Consider the following 24,063-nt stretch of genomic DNA (forward strand, 5'->3'; position numbering starts at 1 on the left):
ATCGAACGCCTTGCTGAAATCAGTATACACCACATCAACCGGTTTACTCTCATCTACCTGTTTGGTCACCTTCTCAAAGAACTCAATAAGGTTTATGAGGCACAACCTACCCTTCTCACAACCGTGCTGACTATCCCTAAACACATTGTTCTTTTCTAGATGATTATAAATCCTATCTCTTATAACCTTTTCCAACAACTGAAGTAAGGCTCACTGATCTATAATTACCAGGGTTGTCTCTACTCTCCTTCTTGAACAGGGGAACCACATTTGCTATCCTTGAGTCTCTGGCACTATTCCTGTCGACGACGATGATTGAAAGATCAATGCCAAAGGCTCGGCAATCTTGCTGGTTTCCCAGAGGATCCTAGAATAAATCCCATCCGGCCCAGGGGACTTATCTATTTTCACTCTGCAGGATTTCTAGTACCTCTTCCTTGTAAATCTCAATCCCACCTTGTCTAGTAGCCTGTGTCTCAGTATTTTCCTCGACAAAATTGTCATTTTTTTTTCGTGAATACAATCGAAAAATATTCATTTAGTACTTCCCCATCTCCTCGGACTCCACACACAGCTTCCCACTACTATCCTTGATTGGCTCTAATCTTACACTCGTCATTCTTTTATTCCTTAAATACCTATAGAAAGCTTTAGGGTTTACCCTGATCCTATCTGCCAACAACTTCTCATGTCTCCTCCTGGCTCTTCTGAGCTCTCTTTTGGTCTTTCCTGGCTACCTTGTAACCCTCAAACGCCCTAACTGAGCCTTCACATCTCATCCTAACAAGCCGCCGCCTTCCTCTTGACCAGAGATTCCACTTCCTTCGTAAATCACGGCTCCGGCGCTCTACAGCTTCCTCCCTGCCTGACAGGTACATGCTTATCTAGGACACATAGTAGCTTTTCCTTGAATAAGCTCCACATTTCTAATGAGCCCATCCCCTGCAGTTTCCTTCCCCCTCCTATACTTCCTAAATCTTGCCTAATCGCATTGTAATTGCCTAAATCCCAGCTGTAACTCTTGCCCAGTGGTATACACCTATCCCTTTCTATCAATAAAGTAAACATAACAGAATTGTGATCACTATCACCAAAGTGCTCACCTATTTCCAAGTCTAACACCTGGCTGAGCTCATTTACCCGGTACCAAATGTAATGTCGTTTCACCCCTTGTTGGTCTGTCTACATACTGTGTCAGGAAGCCCACCTGCAGACACTGCACAAAAACTGACCCATCTATAGTACTCTTACTATAATGTTCCCAGTCAATATTTGGAAAGTTGAAGTCCCCCAATGACAACTACCCTGTCTCTCTCACTCCTATCGAGAATCATCTTTGCTATCCTTTGCTCTACATCTCTGGAACTATTGAAAGCCTACAGAAAACTTTCAACAGGGTGACCTCTCCTTTCCTGTTTCTAACTTCAGCCCATACTACCTCAGTTGACGAGTCCCCAAACATCCTTTCTGCAACTGTAATACTGTCCTTGACCAACAATGCCACTCCTCCCCCTCTTTTACCATCTTCTCTGTTCTTACTGAAACATTTAAATCCTGGAACCTGCAACAACCATTCCTGTCCCTGCTCTATCCATGTCTCTGAAATGGCCACAACATCAAAGTCCCAGGTACCAACCCATGCTGCAAGTTCACCCACCTTATTCCAGATGCTCCTGGTGTTGAAGTAAACACACTTCAACTTCTTGCTTGCTGGTGCCATCTTGCGTCCTGAAACTTAATATTGGACCTCCCTACTCTAACCTTTTCTATAAACGAACTACAATTTTGCTTCCCATCCCCCTTCTGCATTAGTTTAAACCCACCCCAATTGCCTTAACGAATCCCCCCCCCCCCCCCCCCCCTCCCCCAGGTTATTGGTATCCCTCTGCTTCAGATGAAGACCATCCTGCTTGTAGAGGTCCCACCTACTCCAGGAAGAGCCCCAATTATCCAAGAATCCAAAACCCTCCCTCTACCATCCCTGTAGCCATGTGTTCAAATCCTCTTTCTCCCTATTGCTTCACTAGCACGTGGTATGGGCAACAAACCATAGACAACTCTGTTCGTCCTAGTACTAAGCTTCCATCTGAGCTCCCTGAATTTCTGTCTTAAATCCCCATTTCTCTTCCTACCTACGTGGACCATGACTTTGAGGCTGCTCCCCCTCCCCCTTAAGGATCCAAAAACATGATCGGAGACATCACGAATCCTGGCACCTGCGAGGCAACACACCAACCATGAGTCTCTCTCGTCCCCACAGAACCTCCTATCTGTCCCCCTAACTATGGAGTCCCCAATGACTACTGCTCTGCTCCTCTTCCCTCTTCCCTTCTGAGCAGCAGGGACAGACTCGTGCTCGAGCCCTGTACCCCACAGCTTTCCCCAGTAAGTCGTTTCCCCCACCCCCCCCCCCCTCGCAAAAATACAGTATCCAAAACTGTATACGTATTGTTGAGTGGCATGGCTACAGCAGATTCCGGCACTGCCTGCCGGTTCCCTTTCCGTCCCCTGACTGTAACCCATCTACCTTGTTCTTGTACCTGAGGAGTGACTATCTCCCTGTAACCCCTCTCAATAACGCCTCACCCCACCCCCGCCTCCCAAATGATCCGAAGTTCATTCAGCTCCAGCTGCAGTTCCCTAATGCAGTTTTTTGAGGAGCTAGAGTTGGGTGCGCTTCCCGCAGATGTAGTCAGCAGCGACACTAGTGGTGACCCTTACCTCCCACATTCTACAGGAGGAACATTGAACTGCCATAACCTTCATTCCCACTTTTCTAAATTCCAAAAGAGACCCTTGAAAAAATAAGGAATAAAAAATAAACTCGTTACCTGACCAATCTGGCGCACAGAACCTTTTTTTTTGGTTAGAGGAGGAGGTTGGGTGGGAGACGCTACCAGAGTAGCGTTTCAGGTAACACAACCACACAAATGTGAGTTCCCAGACGTCCTTCCCTCCTCCTTCGCACTTCTCGGCAAATGGAGTCCCAATTCCCAAGGTAAGTCACTTTTTTTTTAATAACAAGTTTTAATTTAAAAAAAAGCTTTTTAAATATTACAACAAATACAAAACAATGCAATTCAAAACAGTACAAAACTAAACCCAAATAATAAAAAAAAATTCCCCAACCCACCCTCCCATATGAATGTATAAACATATATAGAGAAGTATAACATTTTAAAAAATCCTAAACTAGCTATTTAACTAAATAAATAAATCCCTAACAATGACCAAATAAATAGTAACTCAGCCCAGCCAAACAAAACACTGATACATTCACAGTTCTTCCTCCCTGGATATTGGACTCATTAAACACAATCATTACGGCTATATAAAAGCCCTGGTTAGTGTGGCAGATAAATCTGTGTCCAGGTATTTCAAAAAGGGTTACTGTATTTTGTAAAAAATTCTCAGTTTTGTGGTGTACCATATTTGTGAGAAAATCCAGGGGAATATGCTCCATAACAATCTTCTGCCAACCCAACAGGCCTGGGGGTTTTCTGATATCCACCCGAGCAAGATATTCTTCCTTGCACAGAAATTAAGAATATTGAAAAGATTTTTCTTAAGTGAGTCTGCAGGAAATACAATGGGCAGGCCCAAAAGGAGAGAAATAGGGTCCTTCTCCACCCCTACACCTAAAATCCTCTCCATTGCACCCACCACAGCGCTCCAATGTGTTTGAAGCCTGTCACAAGACCAAAGACAATGGGTAAGAGTACCCGTACAGACCTTGCACTTGGGCCATGCTGAAGATACCCCTGGTTTAAAATTTGACAAACGGTCTGGGGCTAAGTGGACCCTGTGGAGAATCTCCAACTGTAAAGCATGGGTCCTATTGCAAATTGATATCTTCCTTGCATTCTCCCAAGTATCCTCCACGCCACTGAAGAAACTTCAACACCCAGCTCTCTCTCCCACATCTTGCAGAGTCGATCAGACTCATGAGGTGGCACTCCCCAATTGGTGATAGAAAGTACTGACAGAGAGTGTACTCTTAGCCCTTAGTACCCCTCTTTCTATGTCAGATTTGTAGGGATCAGCCAAAAATGTGGTCGTTTTTTTTTTAATAAATCCCTAACTTGAAAGAAAGTGAACAAGGTCTCTATTAGGTAACTCGTACTTCTGTACTAACTGATCAAAGTACGTCATTACATCTCCCTCAAATAAATCACCCATGCAAGATATCCCCCTAGCTGCCCAACATTTAAATTCTGAATCTATCATACCCACTAAAGGTGTAAACAAAGATGTTTTGCCGATATTACCTTCCCTCTGCCGAATTGCCCTCCATGCTTTAACAGTATTGATGACTACTGGGTTATGGCAATATTCCCTAACTGTCCTCACCTTGTCCAAAAACAGCAAACTGGTAAGGGGGCACCTTGCCTGGGAGACTTCAATATCTAGCCATATTGAAAGAGGGTCCCCACAAACCCAATCACTCATATGGGTCAAAAGCAAGCTTAAATGGTAATTTTTAATGTCTGGAAGGTCTATTTCCCCCCCCCCCCCCCCCCCCCAAAGTCTGAAAGGCAACTGCGGTTTGGCTAATGTAATGAGGGGCTGTTCACGGTGCCAGATAAAAGAGCTGAACCAACCATTCAGTCTCCTGAGTGTTTATTTATTGAAAATCAGGGGGAGCATCCGTATAGGGTCTCGCAAGCAAGGGAGAACATTCATCTTAAGCGCTATCCGACCCAACCATGAGACTGGAAGTGCCTCCCATCTTTGGAGGTCCTGTTTAATTTTTTCAAATAATTGAGTAAAATTGGCTTTGAACAGCCAATCCAGAATTGGAGTAATGCATATGCCCAAATACACACAACCCCCCCGCCCCTTGTGACTATAGATTCCCATTTAGGTGGTCACAAGATCCAACTCTTTCGTAAGACCACCCATAGGCATAGCCTCTGATTTAGCAAAATTAATCTTATACCATGAAAAAGCGCCAAATGCGTGAATGCATTGTATCAGGCAAGGCACTGACTGCTGGATTTGTCAAGAAAATTAGAACATCGTCTGCGTACAGCGAGATCTTATGTAATTTTGACCCCACGTCTGGAGCTGATATATTGAGATCCTCATGAATGGCCTCTGCCAAAGGTTCAATCGCAAACATGAAAAGTGAAAGGGGACAGCCCTACCGGCTGCCCTTAGAAATATTAAAATTGCTCGATCGTACACCGTTGGTAAAGACCACAGCAAGAGATACACTGTAGAGAACCTTTATCCATCTTATGAAAACTTCGCCCAGACCAAATTGGTCTAGAGTATAGAAAAGGTACGGCCACTCAACTCAGTCAAATGCTTTCTCTGCGTCTAAAGAAATCACCAATCCCTGTATTGATTGCTTGTTGACATGCTTGAATTACGTTAAGTAGCCTCCTAACATTATTGGAGGATCTGTGACCCTTTATGAAGCACGTCTGATCCTCTTTAATAATAGAGGGTAACACAGTCTCCAGCTCTTAATGCAAGAGCCTTAGAGAGGATCTCAAAGTCCACATTTAAGAGCGAGATGGGCCTGTATGAAGCACAATCTTCTGGATCCTTCCTTTTCTTAAGGATAAGTAAAATATTGGCCTCTGAGATGGTGGGAGACAATCATGACTGAATCATTAAACATATTCAGCATCGGACCTGACAGTATACTTACTCCTTTATAGAATTCACTGGGAAGTCCGTCAGGACCGGGCACCTTTCCACTCTGAAGCTGCCTCACAGCTTCCTGCACTTCTTGCTCTGATAATGGGACATTGAGAAAGGACTGTTGTTCGGGAGTCACACCCAGGAGCTTCAGATCTCTTTTAAAAAAAGGATTCCATTTTGGCCTGCCCCTCCTCACAATTCTCAGACTGATATAATTCAGTAGAATCTCTGGAACGCCACATTAATCTTTTTAGAATCCCATGTTAGGTTCCTAGATCCTTCCCTAATCGCTGTAATGGTTTGTGGGACTCTTCTCTTTCTGGCAGGTATGCTAAGTATTTGCCTGGCTTGTCACCATGCTCGTATAACCTTTGCTTTACAAAACCAAAGCTCCTTTGCCATCTGCATGAGCATGGAATTTAGTGTAGACTGCAGTGCCATAATCCTCTCGTTTGACCAATGAGGGTCTGTCAAAATAAACCACCTTGGCTGCCTTCAACCTTCAAGGAGACGTTGCTGCTCACCCTTCTGATGTTTCCTACTGGTGGAATATGAAATAACTACCCCCTGGCATAAGCTTTGGCAGTTTCCCAGAGAACAGATGAGCTATCGACCGAGCTATGTTGATATCTAGGAATGCCCGAAATTCCGTAGAGAAATACTCCACAAACTTACTGTCCATGAGAATAAAGGGGTCCACTGTAACATCCTTAATTTTAACTATGAGGTACACTGGAGCATGATCAGAGATGGCAATATTATTAATTGTACAGGATGCCACCAGATCCAGGGTTATCGCAGGGGTCAGAAAAAATAATCAATCCTTGTGTGACATCTATGCGGATTGGAGAAAAACGTGAAATCTGTACCTGTAGGATGGAGATACGTCCACCAACCCCAATTCCCCACACAAACCCAATAACTGTTTAGTTTGTACAGAGGGTATCGAGAGATCTTTAGGCAACGTGTCTACTGTGGGGTCCATGAGGTAGTTAAAATCTCCCCCTATAATGATGTGCTGAGACTTGAGACTTATCAGTTTAGAAAAAGCATCTACCAAGAATTTAAGAGGATGAGCTGGGGGACAATAAACATTTAAAATGCCATATTCTTCCCCATTTATCAATGCTTTAAGAATTACAAACCTCCCGTATGTGTCTTTAACACATTCCAACAATTTAAATGAGAGATTTTTCTTAACCAATATAGCCACTACCCTACTTGTATCAAATGATGAAAAATAAACTCGGTCAAAGTCTTTCTGCTGTAACTTCAGATGCTCCTTATCATCCAAATGTGTCTCCTGTAACAAAACAATATCCACCTTCTCCTTTCTAAGACTCAAGAGTACCTTCTTCCTCTTAATTGGTGGGTGACTTCTCTTGATATTCCAGGTACACCATTTAATCCAATCATTAGCTATAATCTTCTGCAATTACTTTAAATTCCAGAGAGGGGGAGCCCGAACCATAAATTGCTGAGCCTTAGTATCGCATGGTCCACCAAATATAAAAACTACATAAACTAAAACCACTACATTTAACAAACATACCAAATAATTTTTAAAAAAACAACAAAAACCAGAAAACAAACTAATATATAAAGCGCCAATAACGCTGAGTAGGGGAACTCACCCCCTATCCGGAGTGGGCAACTACCCATCCCGAACTGTCCATAAATAGGCATATAGCCATCTCAACCACCTTCACTTCTCCCAGCTAGAGTCGCATCGCAAGCACAAGCTAAAAAGAATAAACACCCCATAGAATATCAATATGAATAAAAAAACATTCTTTTACATAAAAAAAGGGGGAATAAATACTCTACCCATCCTTTGGTATGTCCTAACTTAGAAATTTACAATATACATCTTGACCACCGCCAGACATAGTTTGAACCAAATTTTTATCCATTGCGGACAAAAAGGGGGGACAAAACAAAGCTCCAACCGGATTTTCTCCATTTCTTTTACAGAATGATAAACGCATACCCAAGCAACAATATTAATACATGCTACAATTGTTTAAATTAGGTTAGTTTGCCCACAAAGTCTCTTGCCTTCTCTGTGTCAGAGATGCACGGATCCATCTAAGGTGAGTTGAAGTACTGCCGGTTATTTCGGAGTACAGAATACCAAGCTCCTTCAATCTTCTCTTGACACCATATGATTTTTATTTCTGGAGCACTGCCACTGAAAAGCCCTGAAAAAACATGATCTTAAACCCCTTGTAAATTAGGGTCTTTGGATCCTTCCTCTGGAGTCTGGAAGCCTCCATGACTCTCTCCTTATCCCAGTCATGATGGATTCGCACCAGGAAAGGACGAGGGCATTGGCCCAGACCCGACCTCCATGCTGCGATCCAGTGAGCCCTCTCTATCTTCAATCCTCTCATGCCAGTCTCCAAGTCAAGGAATTTCAGAAGCCAATCTTCAACAAATTCCGCAGGCTGCTCACCTTCCTTAGCCTGAGGCAGACCGATGATCCAAATGTTTTTTCTCCTGCCCCTGTTTTCAAGATCATCCACTTGGTCATGCAAATTACCAACCTGCATCTTCAGGGCTTGGATCTCTTCCTTGCATGAACTGGCATCAGCTTCCACCACTGACCCTGTGCTCCACCTCATCCTTCCTCTTCTCCAGATCTCCCAGCTGCTGCTCATGCTTCTGCAGCATGAGAGAGACTGGAGCCAGCTTCCCTTCAATCTGTTTCCCCAACATCTCGCGAGATTTCAAGAGCTGGTTCACCAGGTCCTGGAGAGTAATCGGCTCCGAGGCTACTGCAGGCCTGGACTCAGGTGCTGCTCCTCCCTTGTTAGGCATTTCTGGACAGCTGAAAATACAGGTAAGTTAATTTTTAATTGTTTCTTGGGGCTCCACAATCTTTCCAACGCCCCAAGAAATCTTGATGACCTGGGTTGGGCGGGTTTAAGGACTGTCCTACTCCTGCGATGCGAAGCTCCAGTGCGATCTTCTCAGATTGCTGCCATCTTAGATCCCCCGGTAAGTCCCTTTTTAATGCAGGAAAACTCACCCTTCCCAACAGCCCTCGCTTCACCACTCCTCTCCTCGCTGCTCTGGTAAAATAGTCATGCCTGTCTGTTTGTAGACTGTGGAATATTCCTTGTTCCATCCTGCTCTGGTCCCTCCCCACAACTCTTTGCCTGCCCTTCTGACTTCATCAGTACAGCTTCTCTCGTGTGGAATTAGAACAACTTAACAAATTTGCTCCCAATTTCCATCCTGTTGTCACGTTCACCTGGTCCATCTTTGACTACTTCATTCCCTTCACGTGCATCTGTTTTCATCTCTGAACAAGTGCTGCCCCCTGACTTAGAAAATCGCCAACTCCCACAGTAACCTTTTAACTATAGATCCCTACCCATTACCTTCTGTAATCACTCTGCTCCGGTTTGTTCCTCCATCTGTGTCACATCTGCTTTGATGCATCTTCTGCAAGTAGCCTCCTATTCACCATTTTTTTTTCCCCTCAACTGAGGATTTCCCTCTGTATGGTTGAGAGTCTTCAAATGAATCTGACATGCTTTCTGCTCTTCTACTCTCAGCCCGCCCTTATCTGCCTCACTTTCCACCCATCTCATAAGCTGCCCCAATAGCTGCCCATTCCCCTTAGGGCATTTTGCAGGGATCATTCCCTCTGGGTAAACCTGGTCCACTCTTCCACTTTGGCACCTTCCCATGCAATCGCAGAAGGTGTGACACTTGCCCATTATCTCCTCTCTGAAAATGCAGTTTGTCACATGTTTCATAGTGCATTTTGCACATGCTCACAGTTGAAGCCCAGACTGACTTTGTCAGTTTGCTGAGCTCAAACTATACATTGGCATTTGTTTCACTGAGCTGTTTTCAAACATGAAAATTCTTAAACAGCATTTTCCTGTTGACCAATTTTTAAATGCATATGCTGTGAAGAACCGGGTCATCAAAATATGGAATGTTCCTGCTGATCCTCTAAATGAAACCATAATTTTGTGCAATGCTGAAAGATTTTGTTCATCTGACTATTACAATATCAGCATGCTTTCAGCCTCAGATCAAATTGAACCAATTTAAAATCATATTTTTGAAAGTTATTTCATTTCTACAATGTCCTGTTAGTTTCTATCATATACTTAACTTTTCTTGGGCTGTTTTTATACAAAAGTTATTGAAGTATATTGTAAGTCACTTCAACTTGAATTTTATTGCCCTAATTTTGAGTTTGCTTCATAAAGCATGTTGCACTCAAGTTTCAGTATTTGTGATTTCACAATGTGAATTGTTTCTCAAGCATGCAGTCTGAGGTTCTATAGGGTACAGCCCCACTGTACTCCGGTTGAAAGGACTTAAACTGGAGCCTTTCCCAATTATCAGCTCTATCAATCTTTGGTGTATTCCTCAGTACGTTGTTCTGAACCTCAGTGTTGCTCCGTTCCTGTTCAAGTGTTCGAGAAAATGTTTTCCCAATGCATCAGAGATGAGGTTGGGAGCCAGGCAGGTAAAATCTCACTGATTATCTGTCACCAGTTTGGAAGTCAGTAAAGCAAGGCCAATCAATCTTTTCTCTCTCTTCACCTGAACTTTAGCACAGCACCTTCCGGTAGCCTGACCCAGCAGCCATGAGGTGTATTTAAAAAGTGAAAGGGCCATGTAACTTCAATAAAACAAGTGGGAAATTGTAGCAGCAGTTTTCTCCATTAGAAATAAATCCTGGTCATCAACTGAGAAATGCTTTCACTGCTGTATATGGTATGTCTGCCTAATTTCTCACTCGTGCGCTATATTGATCATCTGAGACACCTTCCACTTCATTCACCTCCAAATTTCAGGTAGTGTTTATATGAAAACAATTTTCAAAATTGTGAAAGGGGAAAATATTATACCTAGGATCCCTTTCAACCAAATAGCCAGTTTTGTGTGGTTTGAAGGTATCTGTGAACTAGCTGTACACAGACATCGATTGTCATATGGTTATGACCCACTGAAGTAGTGCCATAAACAGAGACCCATTCTTCTTGAAGTCGGAACAAATGTTAGATGCATTTTTTTGAAAGGTACACCTGGTACCCCAATTTGTGGTCTTTCAAACCAAGGTTGATAGAAACCAGGTTTCTGTACCATGTAAAAATTATAATTTAAATAAGTAACTTGCATCTGCAAGTCAACAGGCACATAGCAACAATACTAACAAAATCTAATCTCCTTAAATGCCCCTCTACACACGGGCAAACGTACAAAATAGGAAAAATAGACTATTGTTGAAAATAGAGGAGAACTGGATAACTCAGTTGTGGTCTTTGTCTCCTGATCCCTATGTTGAGATGATCTTCAGCTCACTAGGCCCATTGTCTTTCTCTGAAACCTTCTATTAGCCTGTATGTAGTACAGTGTGACTGCTTCATTTGGAAAATATCTGCTTTATCAATTGCAAAAGTCATACCTCATAGCAGTTGCTGCTGACAAGGTAACTGGCTTTCAACTTTAATCAGAGATGTTCTATGCAGTGAAAACAACAATCTTTTTCTGGGGGAGGAACAACACATCCCTGTCCCCTCCCTATTCTCTCCACTGCACTCCCTTCCCAAACGTAGGAAACTTTTTATATGGCAGAAAAACAGCTTTTGACTGTGTCCATTAGGGAGTGGTCTACATGTAACCACCTTGAGATGAATCAGGAGATGGTACATTATCTGTTGGCTTGCTAAGCCAATTGTCCGTTGGCAGAATGCCTTCTCATCAGAAGGTTCAAACAAGCCTCACGACGTAGCTTAGCTGGTGATAAGGAAGGGACTCCTTCCACGTGTGGAGTCTTATCTCGTTGACATCTTGGCCTTGTGTGGAATAGGCCATTGTCCTCTTGGGCAGATTTCTTGGAATTAAAGCAGTTCCTATTGAAGGACTGTGTCACAAATATGGGCAGCTGAACATGGTGATATGTGTGTTGCCCCCAAGAACAACATAAACTGTAACAAAAACTAAAGTTGCTGGCAAAGCTCAACAAGTCTGGCAGCATCTGTGGAGAGAAATAGAGTTCATGTTCATATCAAGTGACCCTTACTCAGAACTTTGTCAGCATAAAGTATGCCTGACAGACCAATGGTTTCCAATGCAGAATATTCTGCTTTTGGCACCTGTTAGTGCTTCAAGTTAATGCATGTTTGTCAGCTTTTGCCAATGCTGCTGTCTTTAGGTGAACATAAATAACTGACTTTTTGTCTAAATTTTCTCGCTATCCATTTAATTAAATGTTTCATTAAATGAAACATGTTATGCTCACCTAATGTAAGATTCAGTTGAAAACTTTGCATTGTAAATGTTAGCGTTTCAGAGCTTTGTGGTACTTTTACAATAATTTGGACTGTCGATCTGCAATATTGCAACTACATCTGTTGTGACTTATTTTGCTCTAACCTTGCAAGCATGACACTTCAATAAAACTTTAGGACTTGAGCTACAATGAAGGTGGGGAACATGTTTGTGAGCATTTCACCACCTGTTGTCAGTTTGGCAATATCAATGCTGATAGCAATTACCATAATCTTCAGTGTACATGCTCATACCTGCCTGCCTAATTCGCGTTTACCCAAGTTGGAATATGCTCATGACTTTGGTTAAAAACTCTTACATATTAGAGATCATTGCAGTGTAGCTCTGTTCTAACTTGGGCTGATTTGAACTGGAACTAACACCAGATTGTAATACAAAACTGACTGAGAGTTGAGCAGTACATTTTTTTGTTTACCAGCTAGTTGACCTTGGGGGGGATGGTAGGGTGCTTGACAGCATTATATATTAAGCTGAGAATTAAAAATAGAGCTTTTCCATTACTGAATTAGTTGGAAGATCAATGTTCTAGTACTCAGCTTTAGTCGCTGACATTTGAGTAAATTAACATCGATCAGTGCACCACCCCCCTCCATCCAGTCTCCCGTCTGCAGACGCATAGGGCTGTGCCTTCTGTAATGTGGTTCCCACTTCACTTGCGAATGCAGATGTTTTTTTTCTTCAGGCCGGAGTACTGCAGGAAATATGGTACACATCCTGGACTGAAAGTTAGCTTGGAAGGCAAGGCCTAATGGATCTTTTCCTACAAGTATTTTAAATGTAGAAAGACCAGTTTGGGTTGTGGTGTGGCCACCTGTGCTTTTGCACAATTTACACAAACAGCCAGAAAAAGGGAGAATGGGTTGCAGCAGCAGCAAAATGTGCCTGTACGATCCTTGTGCTCGAAAGAGGGTAACTGATGAATTCTTTTGATTTGCTGACTGGAACTATGAGGGCTTGGTAACTGACGCAAGTAATTTCAACATTCTTTTATTTCCAGCTGTTCGCTGTAGATTGCTGCAAAAATAGCTGAATAATTGTGGTGCATTGAAGAGCCAGATTATTGAGCCTCGCACATCCTATAGCATTTTAAAGCCGCATCCTGACTCTGCTTTAGGGATTAGAAAGCTCAAGTTCAATTTCCTGAGAATTAATGATCGCTGGTGAATCAAATCACTTAATTTTATCTGCTCAAGCTTAATGAAGTCCTCAGGTCTGCATGTTTCCTTGCTGATATTGTGCTCTTGGCTTAAGATTTTTTTCTTCTAATACTTTGCAAGGTGAACAAAAAAAACGTTTGTTGAAACCTTGCTAGAACTGTGCATTAAAGACCTAATTCAAGCCTCTTATTTAGTAAGAACAATCTCTTTTTAAATTGTAGTGCATGTAGTCTGGATATATAGTAATTCATGACACATGAGAAATATTGTGCTCAATACAAAAGACTGAAGTCGGTTACAGCTACGATCGGCTTTGTACCTTGCAGCATTGCAAGCTTTTTGTAATATATACCAGAGTTTTGTTTCTATTGAAGATAAAGTTGATGTCTCTGGATCTTTTGAAAAAATGCACATGGTAAAGATATATCTCTCAACAATGTATCTTTCTGCTGCCACTGCAGTTTTTGTGTACGAGTGATTAAAGCAAACTACTTACATTTACTGTATTTTGAAAGCTTCATAGTCACTTGAGTTATTAAGCATAGAAGATTTTTCAGTTCTAAGTTTTGTTTCATTCCCATAGTAACAAAATATTTTTCTTCACAGCGGGAGGAAGTAAGCAAACAACACAAGGAACTGTCTCAGGAGCTGCTTACTCTGCGCAGTGAGCTAGGTAAGAACCAGATTTTATTGTGGTTTTTATAGTTCAAAACTCAACTTTATGATTTGGTGAATATTAAGCTGTTTGGTGATATTCCTGCAGCTGAATGTTCCATGATATCTGTGAAAACACTTATTTCTCTGGAGGCTGGCCATTTGACCCAGTTCTTGGAATTCCGAGCATTTGGTATACCAGGAACCGCCTTAGGAAAATGTTTTCCCCAGCCCTACCATCTGATTTTAAATGCAAAATAATTGTTCATGCTTAAGCATTTATTGCTGAATACTGAATTAATCTTATTTCATCCTGTTTCATATCTTTTTTTACCTTTTTAGATGTAATTTAATCAGTGAAACACTTTTAATGCTTGGCAGAATGCTCAAGCCCAGTCCAGAATAAAATAACTCTTCCTTTGGTTCATTGTAATGGCACACAATTGCCTCACGGTTCAGTATCAAACAGAACCTTATTATTTTAGCCTTTTAAGTGACATTCTTATTGACAAACCAAAAACTCCTAAAACACACCAACTACACTTGTGAAATTTGCAATGAAGAGAACTATTCTCGTGAATGCTGGACATGGAAGTTTCAAGGCAACTTATTGTACTGTGCATTAACAATGAGGCACTTTTGCACTATGCAGTATGTTCCCAACTTCGTGAAGGTACATTTTTTTTTGTTGAATGAGAGGGGAAGGACTGAGCGAGATTAGAGAAACTTCGGCCAGTTTGCTACTGCCCATTGGGCAGTGACAGCCAGTAACATGCAGCAATTCGAGTAGCCTGATTGGCTGTGGTAGAAAACAATTTAAAAGGGACAACTATACAAGGTTTCGCATGGTTGGCTAATTACTAAAGCTAGATTGCATGGGATTCTGAATGAGCTTGTCAATCAGATTCAAAATTGGCTTGAAGGCAGATAAGGTGATGGCTGAGGGTGTTTCTGACTGTAGGCCAGTGACCAGAAATGTTCCAGAGAGAATGGTGCTTGTCCACTTTTGTCTTATATTCTCATTTTATATAAAAAAAAGAAGCATGGTTAGTATGTTTGATGCCACTAAAATTGGTGATAGTGTACAGATAAGTTGTCAAAGTTTAAAAAGAGATCTTGATCATTTGCGTCAAGGAGAGGCAGGTAAAGTTTAATATGGATAAATGAGAGGTATTGTATTTAATAGACTGCTGGGTAGTGTTATAGAACCAAAACTAGGGTTTCAGGTACATAATTCTTTGAAATTTGTGTCACAGGTAGACCGTGTGGTTAAGGTGATTCACACACTTGCATTCATTGCTCAGAACTTTTTGAGTTAGGAAGATAATGAAGGCATTTGATATGCTTGCCTTTTATTGGTCAGTGTATTGATTAGAAGAGTCAGGAGGTCTTCAGGATGTTAGGTCGCTTTTGGAATACTGTGTGAAATTCTGGTCTCCATGCTTGAAGGAGGATGTTGTGAAACTTAAGTCCTTTCTGAATCTTTTCAAGGATATTACCATGGTTGGAGGCTTTGACCTAATAGGGAGAGGCTGAATAAACTCAGGCTATTTTCCCTTGATCATCAGAGGCTGACAGGTAACTTAAGGTTTATAAAATCATGAAGGACATGGATAGGGTATACAGACAAGGACTTATTTCCACGGTGGGGCATGTTAAAGTCTAGAAAGTATAGGTTTAAGATGAGAGGGGAAAGATTTAAAAGGGACCCAAGAGGCAATATTTTCACGCAGAGGACAGTATGTGATTGGAATGGAGGTTGGTACAACTACAACATTTAAAAGGCATGTGGATGGGGATATGGATTTGAAGGGTTTAGAGGGATATGGACCAAGTGCTGGAAAATGGGACTCGATTAATTTAGAATATCTAGTCAGCATGGACGAGTTGGATGGAAGTGTCTGTTTCTATGCTGTACTGCTCTGACTGAGGTGGGATAGGACGTTGGTGGGGCCTCTTCTGGAGTATTGTCCAGTTCTGCTTGCTCTTTTATTGGAAAGATATTATTAAACTGGAGAGGGTTCAGCAAAGATTTACTAGGCTGTTACTAGGGCTGGAGGGGTTGAGTTTATAAGACGAGGCTGGATAGGATTGGACATTCCTCACTGGAACATGAGGTTGAGGGGTGGCCTTTACAGATATTTATAAAATCATGAAGGGCATAGTTAGGTGAAGGATAAAGGTCTTTTCCCTTGGAGTTCAAAGCTAGAGGGTATATTTTAAGCTGAGGAGAAAGTTTGCCAGCGAAAGTAGTAGCTGCAGGGACAGTAAAAATTTTTTAACAAGAGACACTTGGCCCATTTCCCTCCAAACCTTCCTTCCTCCTTGAATAAAGTACATGCAGTTGGGAGTAATTTAGTTTGGGAATATGCCTGATGTGGATTGGTTGGACCAAAAGGTATGCTTCCATGCTGTATGACTCTGGCACCAATGACATTTGAGAAATAATGGAGCCATTACTAAGGATTTACTGACAGAACATTTAGAAAAATCGTAATAGAATCCAGCATAGTATGAAAGAGAAATTGTTTGCAGGGTTTACTAGAGCTCTTTTTGAGAACATAATTAGGCTAGAAGAAACAAAAAGGGTATATACTTGGATTTCAAAAAAAATTTAGAAATTATTACATGATTACTGCACATACTAGAGCTCATTGCATTGAGTGAATGAATTGAAGATTAGTTAATTAACAGAATTACTATCTCGATTTTAAGTCATTAGCTTGGAATATTGTAACAATGTTTTGCAGTGTGCTCAAGAATTGGTCAGAGCCCCACTTGGGTTTGGAGACCCAGGATAAATATAATGAAGAAATGTAATCACTTGTGTCAGCATGCAATAAAGGAACATGTAATTTTTCCATATGCTTATGGGGATATAAACTTGATCCCTATTCACAACCGAATCATGTTTTGGTATTGTCTTCACTCCGAATGATGCTGCCACAATAGAAAAAATGACAACAATCATAAACACCAATTTGTTCTGCTGTTTTTGTGCTCATCTGCCTGAAAACAGTAGCACTCCAGGAAAGTGTGGTTAACTCAACTGAATTTTTTTTTTAATTGAACGGCTTTGGAATTCCTCCTCACAGAGCCATGGGGGCAGAATCATGTAAATTTTAAGGTTGCGAGAAATTCTTGATCAGTATTGGAATCACAAGTTGAAGGAAAAGTACAGGAATGTTGCATTAGCCATGTGTCTGTTGAATGATGGAGCAGGATTAGGAGACTGAATGGCCTATTCCTGTTGCTATTTCTTAGGGTTTTATGGAATTACTGTTGGTGTTACAGCCAGCTGAAGAGGGGTGAATGGGCTTTGTCATTCCAATTAAAATTTGGCTCCCCAGAAACATGAGTCAGTTACAAGACTTGTGTGGAAGGCAGGGTCATTTCTTGCTGCTTAAATTCGAAAGAAATGTGACATGAAATGCATAAATTCATATGTGGATAATGTCTAGTACAGAAAGGAAGATAATGTATCAAAAGGAACACATTGAACAATGGTGAACTGAAGTATGAGCCCTTGAGAAACTTAGCAAATCTGGCAGGTATCCTGAGTAGAGAAAGACTGTTAACATTGTGTCCGATATGCTGTGGAGATAAAGGAATGTATAGTATAAAGTCCTTACAATATCCTTTAGGTCTTGAGTTATTGGGTCTCAACTGGACGAGTTGATTAAAAAATGTGAATCCAGATGTCAAGAGAAAATGCTGTATTGCAGATGTATTGGGTTCTAAAATCCAATGTCCCCCTTCAGTTTATCACTAGTTAATTTGCTTTTAGAGACCAAGAGAGAGGAAGAAACTTTTCAGGTTTCAATTATGAATCCATTTCATTTTGCTCTATTTTAAAGCTGTTGCATGAAATGCAGGGCATAATGTATTTTTTTAATTGGGGATAATTGTTCCCAAGCTGGATAACTGCAAGAAAGTCTTTAATCTCGACTGAGACCTATCATACAGATGTGAATTTAAAACTAGAAGATCAGTAGTTGTTCTCTCACGACTGGCTTCAGTCTCTCTTGATAAATGTTACTATAAATTCACATGACTTTGGTTATTCCAGGTTTGTTTTCTAGACCTTGCTTCAACCCAATGTCAGTTGACTGTGGAATTTTAAAATCTATATTTCCTTAAGTCCATCCTCCCTCCGTCTGCAAATTTGGTCCATCTTCAGCATTTGTGGCCCTTTAGTCCTTCACCAAGATGATTTTCTCTTTTGTACCTGTCGATGCCAATTAACCAAGTACCAGGAGCAGTTATGCACATGTACTGATTTACCTGGTTTAATATGTCATCCTGCACTAAAGATGGCTCAGGTTAAATCTGTATTGTATTCAAGTTTGTGGCTGTTATGCAAGTTGTGTGGGCAGATAACTTTGAGAGATCTATTATTATGTGCTGAGGAGAAGGAATGATTCACTTGGAAATATAGAATGCAAAATGTTTAAGTAAGAAGTAGAATGGAATCTGGGTGTCCTCAAAGCCATTGGCATCAAAATAGAGTAATTATGAAGGCAGATGGAATGTTTATTGCATGGGTTTGGACTATCAAATTGGACCTCTCTTGTTCCTTGCTGCAACATAGACAGTACAGGTGGAAGCATCCACCCATGTTGTGTGATCTTTATTTCCTTAATTAGAGACTTGGCTTTGAAGCAGTTCAGAGACGATTTGTTAGACTGCTGTTTGGGATGAGGTTGCATTTTGGGGAAGAATGAGAGGTGTTCTTATTGAAACATAGCATTCAGTGAAAATTTGACTTGGTAAATGCTAAGGTGGTATTTCTCCAAGGGAGTCAAGTAATAGAGGACAGTGTTTAAGAAAACACTACTGCGTTTCTCATTTAAGATGAAGGTAAGATACTTTTGAAAGGGTTGTGATGTTTTGGAATTTTCTATTCCAGAGAACAGGTGGGATGTCCTTGACCATACATGGGGCGGATCTGATTGGAGTTTTATGGAGGAAAGGCAGACTTGCGACCCTCAATACCAGGAGCAATACGAGTAGATTGTTCAGTCATTGTCTTGTTGTGCAAATGCATATGTTGCTTATTTAAATGCACTGCAGGGTAATATTGCACATCAACTGATGGGATGAAGTAATAGACAGTTGTGGGATGTTTTAAAGCCATTGATCTATAGAGAACTCTGTTGGATTAGATTTCTGTGGTAATTGTAATGCATTCAGTTCAGTCATTTTGTAAACTGTCTTCACTGCATTCACTTAACTCTTCAATTTTTTGGCATACCTCTTGAGGTTGAGAAGGTTAGATCCAAGTGGTTCTGTGCACGAGTATCTTGGTGCTGCTTCATGTTGTCTAAACTTGATTTTTTGAGAGAAAATTGATTGACTTTCTTTTGGAGATCAAGCTAATGGCTTGCAGAATACATGAAACATATGAATTCAGTGCAGAAGAAGGCTGTTCAGCCCCTCTAGTCTGCTCTGTCACTTAATACAATCATGGCTGATCTTTTTAGCTTCTTTTCTGCTTCCCTTCATAACCCTTCAAACTAGCAATAATTTAAATTTGCGGGCTTTAATTTTTAGCCTATGTCCCAGCATCCATATTCTGGGGTAGTGAATTCCCAGACTGACTATCTTTTGTGAAAAGTAGTTTCTCTTAGTCGGACTTATCTTAAAAACAATGACCACTCAAATGAAGAACTGTCCTCTATATTATCTTCATCGATCCCCTTTCATATCTTGTATGCCTCACTTAGATCATCTCTCATTCTTCCAAACTCCAGCAAGTATAGGCCTAAATTGCTCAATCTATCCTCATAATACACCCCGTAACTATGGAATCAATCCAGTGAACCACCTCTGAGCTGCCTTCAATAGAACTACATCTTTTAAGGGGACCAAATTTGTCTGCAGTACCTCAGGTATGGTCTCACTAATGTCTTGTTGTGCCAACACTACCCCCTCTTTCTACTCTATTGAGAATTTGGGAGAAGCATTTATTAAGCTTGCAGATGGCATCAAGAATGATACAGTTGACAGTGAAGGTGGTTGTAGAAGATTACAAAGGGGTCTTGATCAATTGGGTCAATGTATTAGGCAGAAGCTAGGAGATATTAATTGAGGGCCTGTTATCGGGTGAGTCTATATTTGACATGTGAGAATTGTTTAAAGATAGTTCAGGACTGGCATGTTGCAGTAAGGAAGGAGGACAAGGATGGTAAGGTGAAGGACCCTTGGAAAATGAGGGAGATTGTGAATTTAATCAAAAGGAAGAAAAGTAGAATAGTAAGGTTTTGGCAGCTTAAAATCTGACCGGGTCTATCAGTTGGTGGGGGCAGTGGTGGATATAAAGCAAGAAATTAGAGCAAGAATGGGCCACAAAATGACTTTGGCAAGTAGGGGTAAAGAGAATGGCAGGGTATTCCATACATTAAAAATAACTATTGAGAAATTAGGACCACTCATCAAGGAGGCAGCTTGTGCTTATAGGCAGAGGATGTGGGTGAGATCATTAAATAGGTACTTTGTGTCGATATTTACCCAAAGAAGGATATGGAGGATAGTGAGGTTAGTGTGGAACCTGCTGATATGCTAGAACATTTTGAGATCAATAAGGAAGTGATGGGTCTTTTGAAGGGCGTTTTAAGGTGGTTAAGTTCCCAGGTCCACATTATTGACAGAGGCAAGAGAGGAGGTTGCTGAGGCCTCGATCAAGACCTTGTTTGCCACCAGAGAGGTACCGAATGACTGGTGAGTAGCTAATGTTATTCTGTTCAAGAAGGGAAATAGGGTTAATCGAACCAACTATAGACCATTGACACACACATCAGTTGTTGGGATGCTGTTGGAGAGAATACTTAGGATATATGCTCATTTAGAAAAGAATGATCTAATTATGGACAGTCAGCATGGCTTTGTGCATGTCTTAGCTTGATTTGAATTTTTCATTTGAAAGATACTGAAGCTAGAGTAGTGGATGTTGTTTATGTGGTTTTTAGTAAAGGTTTCAACAAGGTCCCTCATGGTAGGCTTATCTAGTAGATTAAGATGCATGGGATCCAATGACTTGGCTGCGTGGATTCAGAATTGGCTTGCCAATAGAAGGCAGTAGGTAGTGGTAGAAGTTTTTTATTTATATCAAGATGTCATGTTGCAGCTTTACAAGACTTTTTGGTTCGGGCACAAAAGAGTATTGTGTTCAGTTTTGGTTGCCACATTACAAGAAGGATGTGGAGACTTTGAAGAGGGCGCAGAAAAAGTTTACCAGGACGCTGTCTGGATTAGACGGTATGATCTACAAGGTGAGGCTAGAAAAACTCAGGTTTTCTCTAGAGCAGCAGAGACTGATGGGAGACTTGATTGAAGTCTATATAATAGAGATGCATAGACAAAGTTGACAGTCAATGTTTCTCCCCCAGAGTCAAAATGTCTATTACTTGGGGTCATTCATTTTAAGAAGCACAAGGCATGTGAGGGGCATGGTTTTTTACACAGTAGAGTCTGGAACACACTGCCAATGGTGATAGAGGCAGATACAATTGGGGTATTTAAGGGGCTTTAGATAAGCAAATGAATATGCAAGGAATGAAAGGACATGCACCAAGGGAGGCAGAAGGGATTAGTTCAACTTGGCATCATGTTTGACATAGTGGGCTGAAATGTCATTTCCTGTGTTATATAGTTCCGAGTGTGGCAGATGGAGTTTAATTTAGATAATTGAGGTGTTGTTTTGGCAAAACAAACAAATGTGGGATTTACACAAATAAAGGTAAAGTCCTGGGTAGAGTTGTGGAATGGAGAGACCTAGGATTCAGGTACATATTCTTGAATGTTGAATCACAGGTAGACAAGGTGTTTAAGAACTCCCTTATTATGCGTGCCTTTATCGCTAAGACCATTTGATTTCTAGGAGTTGGAATGTCATGTTGAGGTTGTACAGGACGTTGTGAAGCCACTTTTGGAGTATTGCATACAGTTCTGGTTGCCTTTCTGTAGGAAGGATATTAAATTGGAGAGAGTTCAGAAAAATTTACAAGGATGCTGCTGAGACTGGAGGGTCTCTGTTGAGGAGAGGCTGGGTAAGCTGTGACATTTTCACTGGAGTGTAGGAGGTTGAAGAGTAATCTGAAAGAGGTTTATAACATCAGGAGGGGCACAGAGAAGGTGAATAGCAAAGTTTTTTTTTCCCCTAGAGTGGGGAAGTTCAAAACTAGGGGCATTTTTTTTTAAGGTGAGAGGACAAAGATTTCAAAAGGACAGGAGAGGCAACCTTTTCACACAGGGTGGTTTGTATGTGGAATAAACTACTAAAGGAAGTGGTAGATGCAGGCACAGTTACAACATTGAAAAAACATTTTGACAGGTACATGAATCAGCAAGATGTAGAGGCATTTGGGCCAAATGCAGGAAAGTGCGACTAGTTCAGTTTGGGAAACTTGGTCGCCATGGAAAGTTGGGCAGAAGAGTCAGTTTCTGTACTGTATGACTTTGACAATAAATGCCAAAATTGTATTTGCTTTCCTTTATCACCTGCTGTACCAGCATATCAATAATAAATACTGTTATCAAGACTTGAGTATCTAAGAATAGAAATAGAAGTGGGAGTATGCTTTTTGCCTTCTGGGTCTATTCAGCCATATGTCAAGGTTGATTGATCTACCTGAACTTTATCTTCCATCACTATCACTGTATTCCTTGATTGTCTGCTTACCAAAAACCCAGGTGTTTTTTATTTTAAATTGTGCATGCACAAGTTTTCACAATTCATGAAATCCAGTTTCTGTCTGTGTAAAATAGACACGTGGTGAGAAGTGCAGCAACTATTGAGTAAACTGAAAAATCAAACTGCTTCTGGATATAGGCAGTGTTGAATCTTAAAATACATTTTAGGGTTGACCTGATGATTTGTTTGAGTTGTTTCTTAATTGATTTACTGTGTCCTGGAAGTAATTTCATCAGTCACAACTTAACTTTTCACTTACCAGTGATCTTTAGCTTAGGATTATTCCATTTCACTGGACATGAGCATTCTTTCCATTGAGCATTGTACATCAGGCTTAGTAATAGCAAAATGCTCACTGTACGTGTATAGTACTTCAATGGATGGAACTTGCCATTAAATCTTTACCTTATCTAACGAGGAATTTTTGACACTGAAACAAAAATTTGTATTTTTTATCAGAATCTGTTTAAGTTCACATTTTGTTTCCTATCGATTGTCCTGCTTGAATGTAAGATCACTGTGTAACCCTTAGAGTTGTTCTGTACATTTTCAAAGCAATGGCCTCTGGATTATCTGAACTATTTATTTACGTTGTCCACTGATGATTAATTTCTCAAAGTAAACAGATGTGTTTTTAGGCTTTCAGTTTAGGAGAGAGTTTGTTTTTTTTTAACTTGGGGAAACCGCCGCGCCCCCCCCCAGCAGTTTTTGCAGAGGTTGCGTATGTTGTTAGAACCCTCGCTCATTTTCCACTTTTTGTTATCACATTTGGATTGGAGCTATGAACTGTGAGCTGAGAGTGACCTTTTTGGATCGTGAGCAGCAGCTTTTTTTTTTAAAAAAAATGGCAAACAAGGAAAGAAACTGATATTTGCTTATGAGGCCAGACCTGAAAATTAATTGCAGGTTGATTCTTGTTCCAAGAATGCTGTAGATGTTTTGGTTTCAGAGACATGTTGTGCTCAAACAGATGGCAGACGTTTGAAAGTTAATCGGGGTCCAGTAGGAAGAAGAGTCTAAAAGAAACCAAAGTTTGAACTGGATTTGAACTGTGTTGGTCAGAAGGATTGTGGCTGCAAAAGCTATAGGATGGAGGTTTGATTGTTGCCTGCTAATCTTCTCCTTATCAACTTATTGAAAATTTGGAGAATAGAATCTCTTATAAGTATTGGCTAGTCCTCAGGGCTTAGTGAAATCCATTTGCATGCATCGGTGTCTTCAGAAACCAAGTCCCTTGTGCCTGTGAAGTTATGAATCTGGAATCTGCTTAAGTGAACTGGCCAATTATGTCTTTTTTTCTTTTGATTTATCCCTTAACTATGTTTAATAGTTTGTATTTGTGTGAATGGGGCCAAGAATCAAAGAAAACGAAGTTTAAATCATGAGAGGCATGGATAGGATGAATAGACTAAGTCTGTCTTTTCTCTGTGATGGGGGAGTCCAGAGCTCGAGGGCATTGGTTTTGGGTGAGAGGGAAAAGATATAAAAGTGACCTAACGGGCAACTTTTTTACACCGATGGTGTTGCTGCCAGAGGAAGTGGTGGAGGCTACTACAATTGCAGCAATTAAAAGGCATCTCAAAG

The 24,063-nt window shown here is 40.9% G+C and overlaps 1 protein-coding gene across 3 annotated transcripts in view; it reads left to right on the forward strand.

Annotated features, from left to right (window-relative positions):
* The window catches only part of mtus1b (microtubule associated tumor suppressor 1b), a 145,584-nt gene that overhangs the window by 97,116 nt on the left and 24,405 nt on the right, over positions 1-24,063 (forward strand). For all 3 annotated transcript variants that reach the window (XM_060823985.1, XM_060823993.1, XM_060824001.1), the window contains one exon: positions 13,740-13,806. In XM_060823985.1, the coding sequence (XP_060679968.1) occupies positions 13,740-13,806 (67 nt within the window). The remainder of the gene's footprint in view (positions 1-13,739; positions 13,807-24,063) is intronic.

Source organism: Hemiscyllium ocellatum, chromosome 1 (assembly GCF_020745735.1).
Source record: "Hemiscyllium ocellatum isolate sHemOce1 chromosome 1, sHemOce1.pat.X.cur, whole genome shotgun sequence".
In the NCBI taxonomy this organism is placed as follows: Eukaryota; Metazoa; Chordata; class Chondrichthyes; order Orectolobiformes; family Hemiscylliidae; genus Hemiscyllium; species Hemiscyllium ocellatum.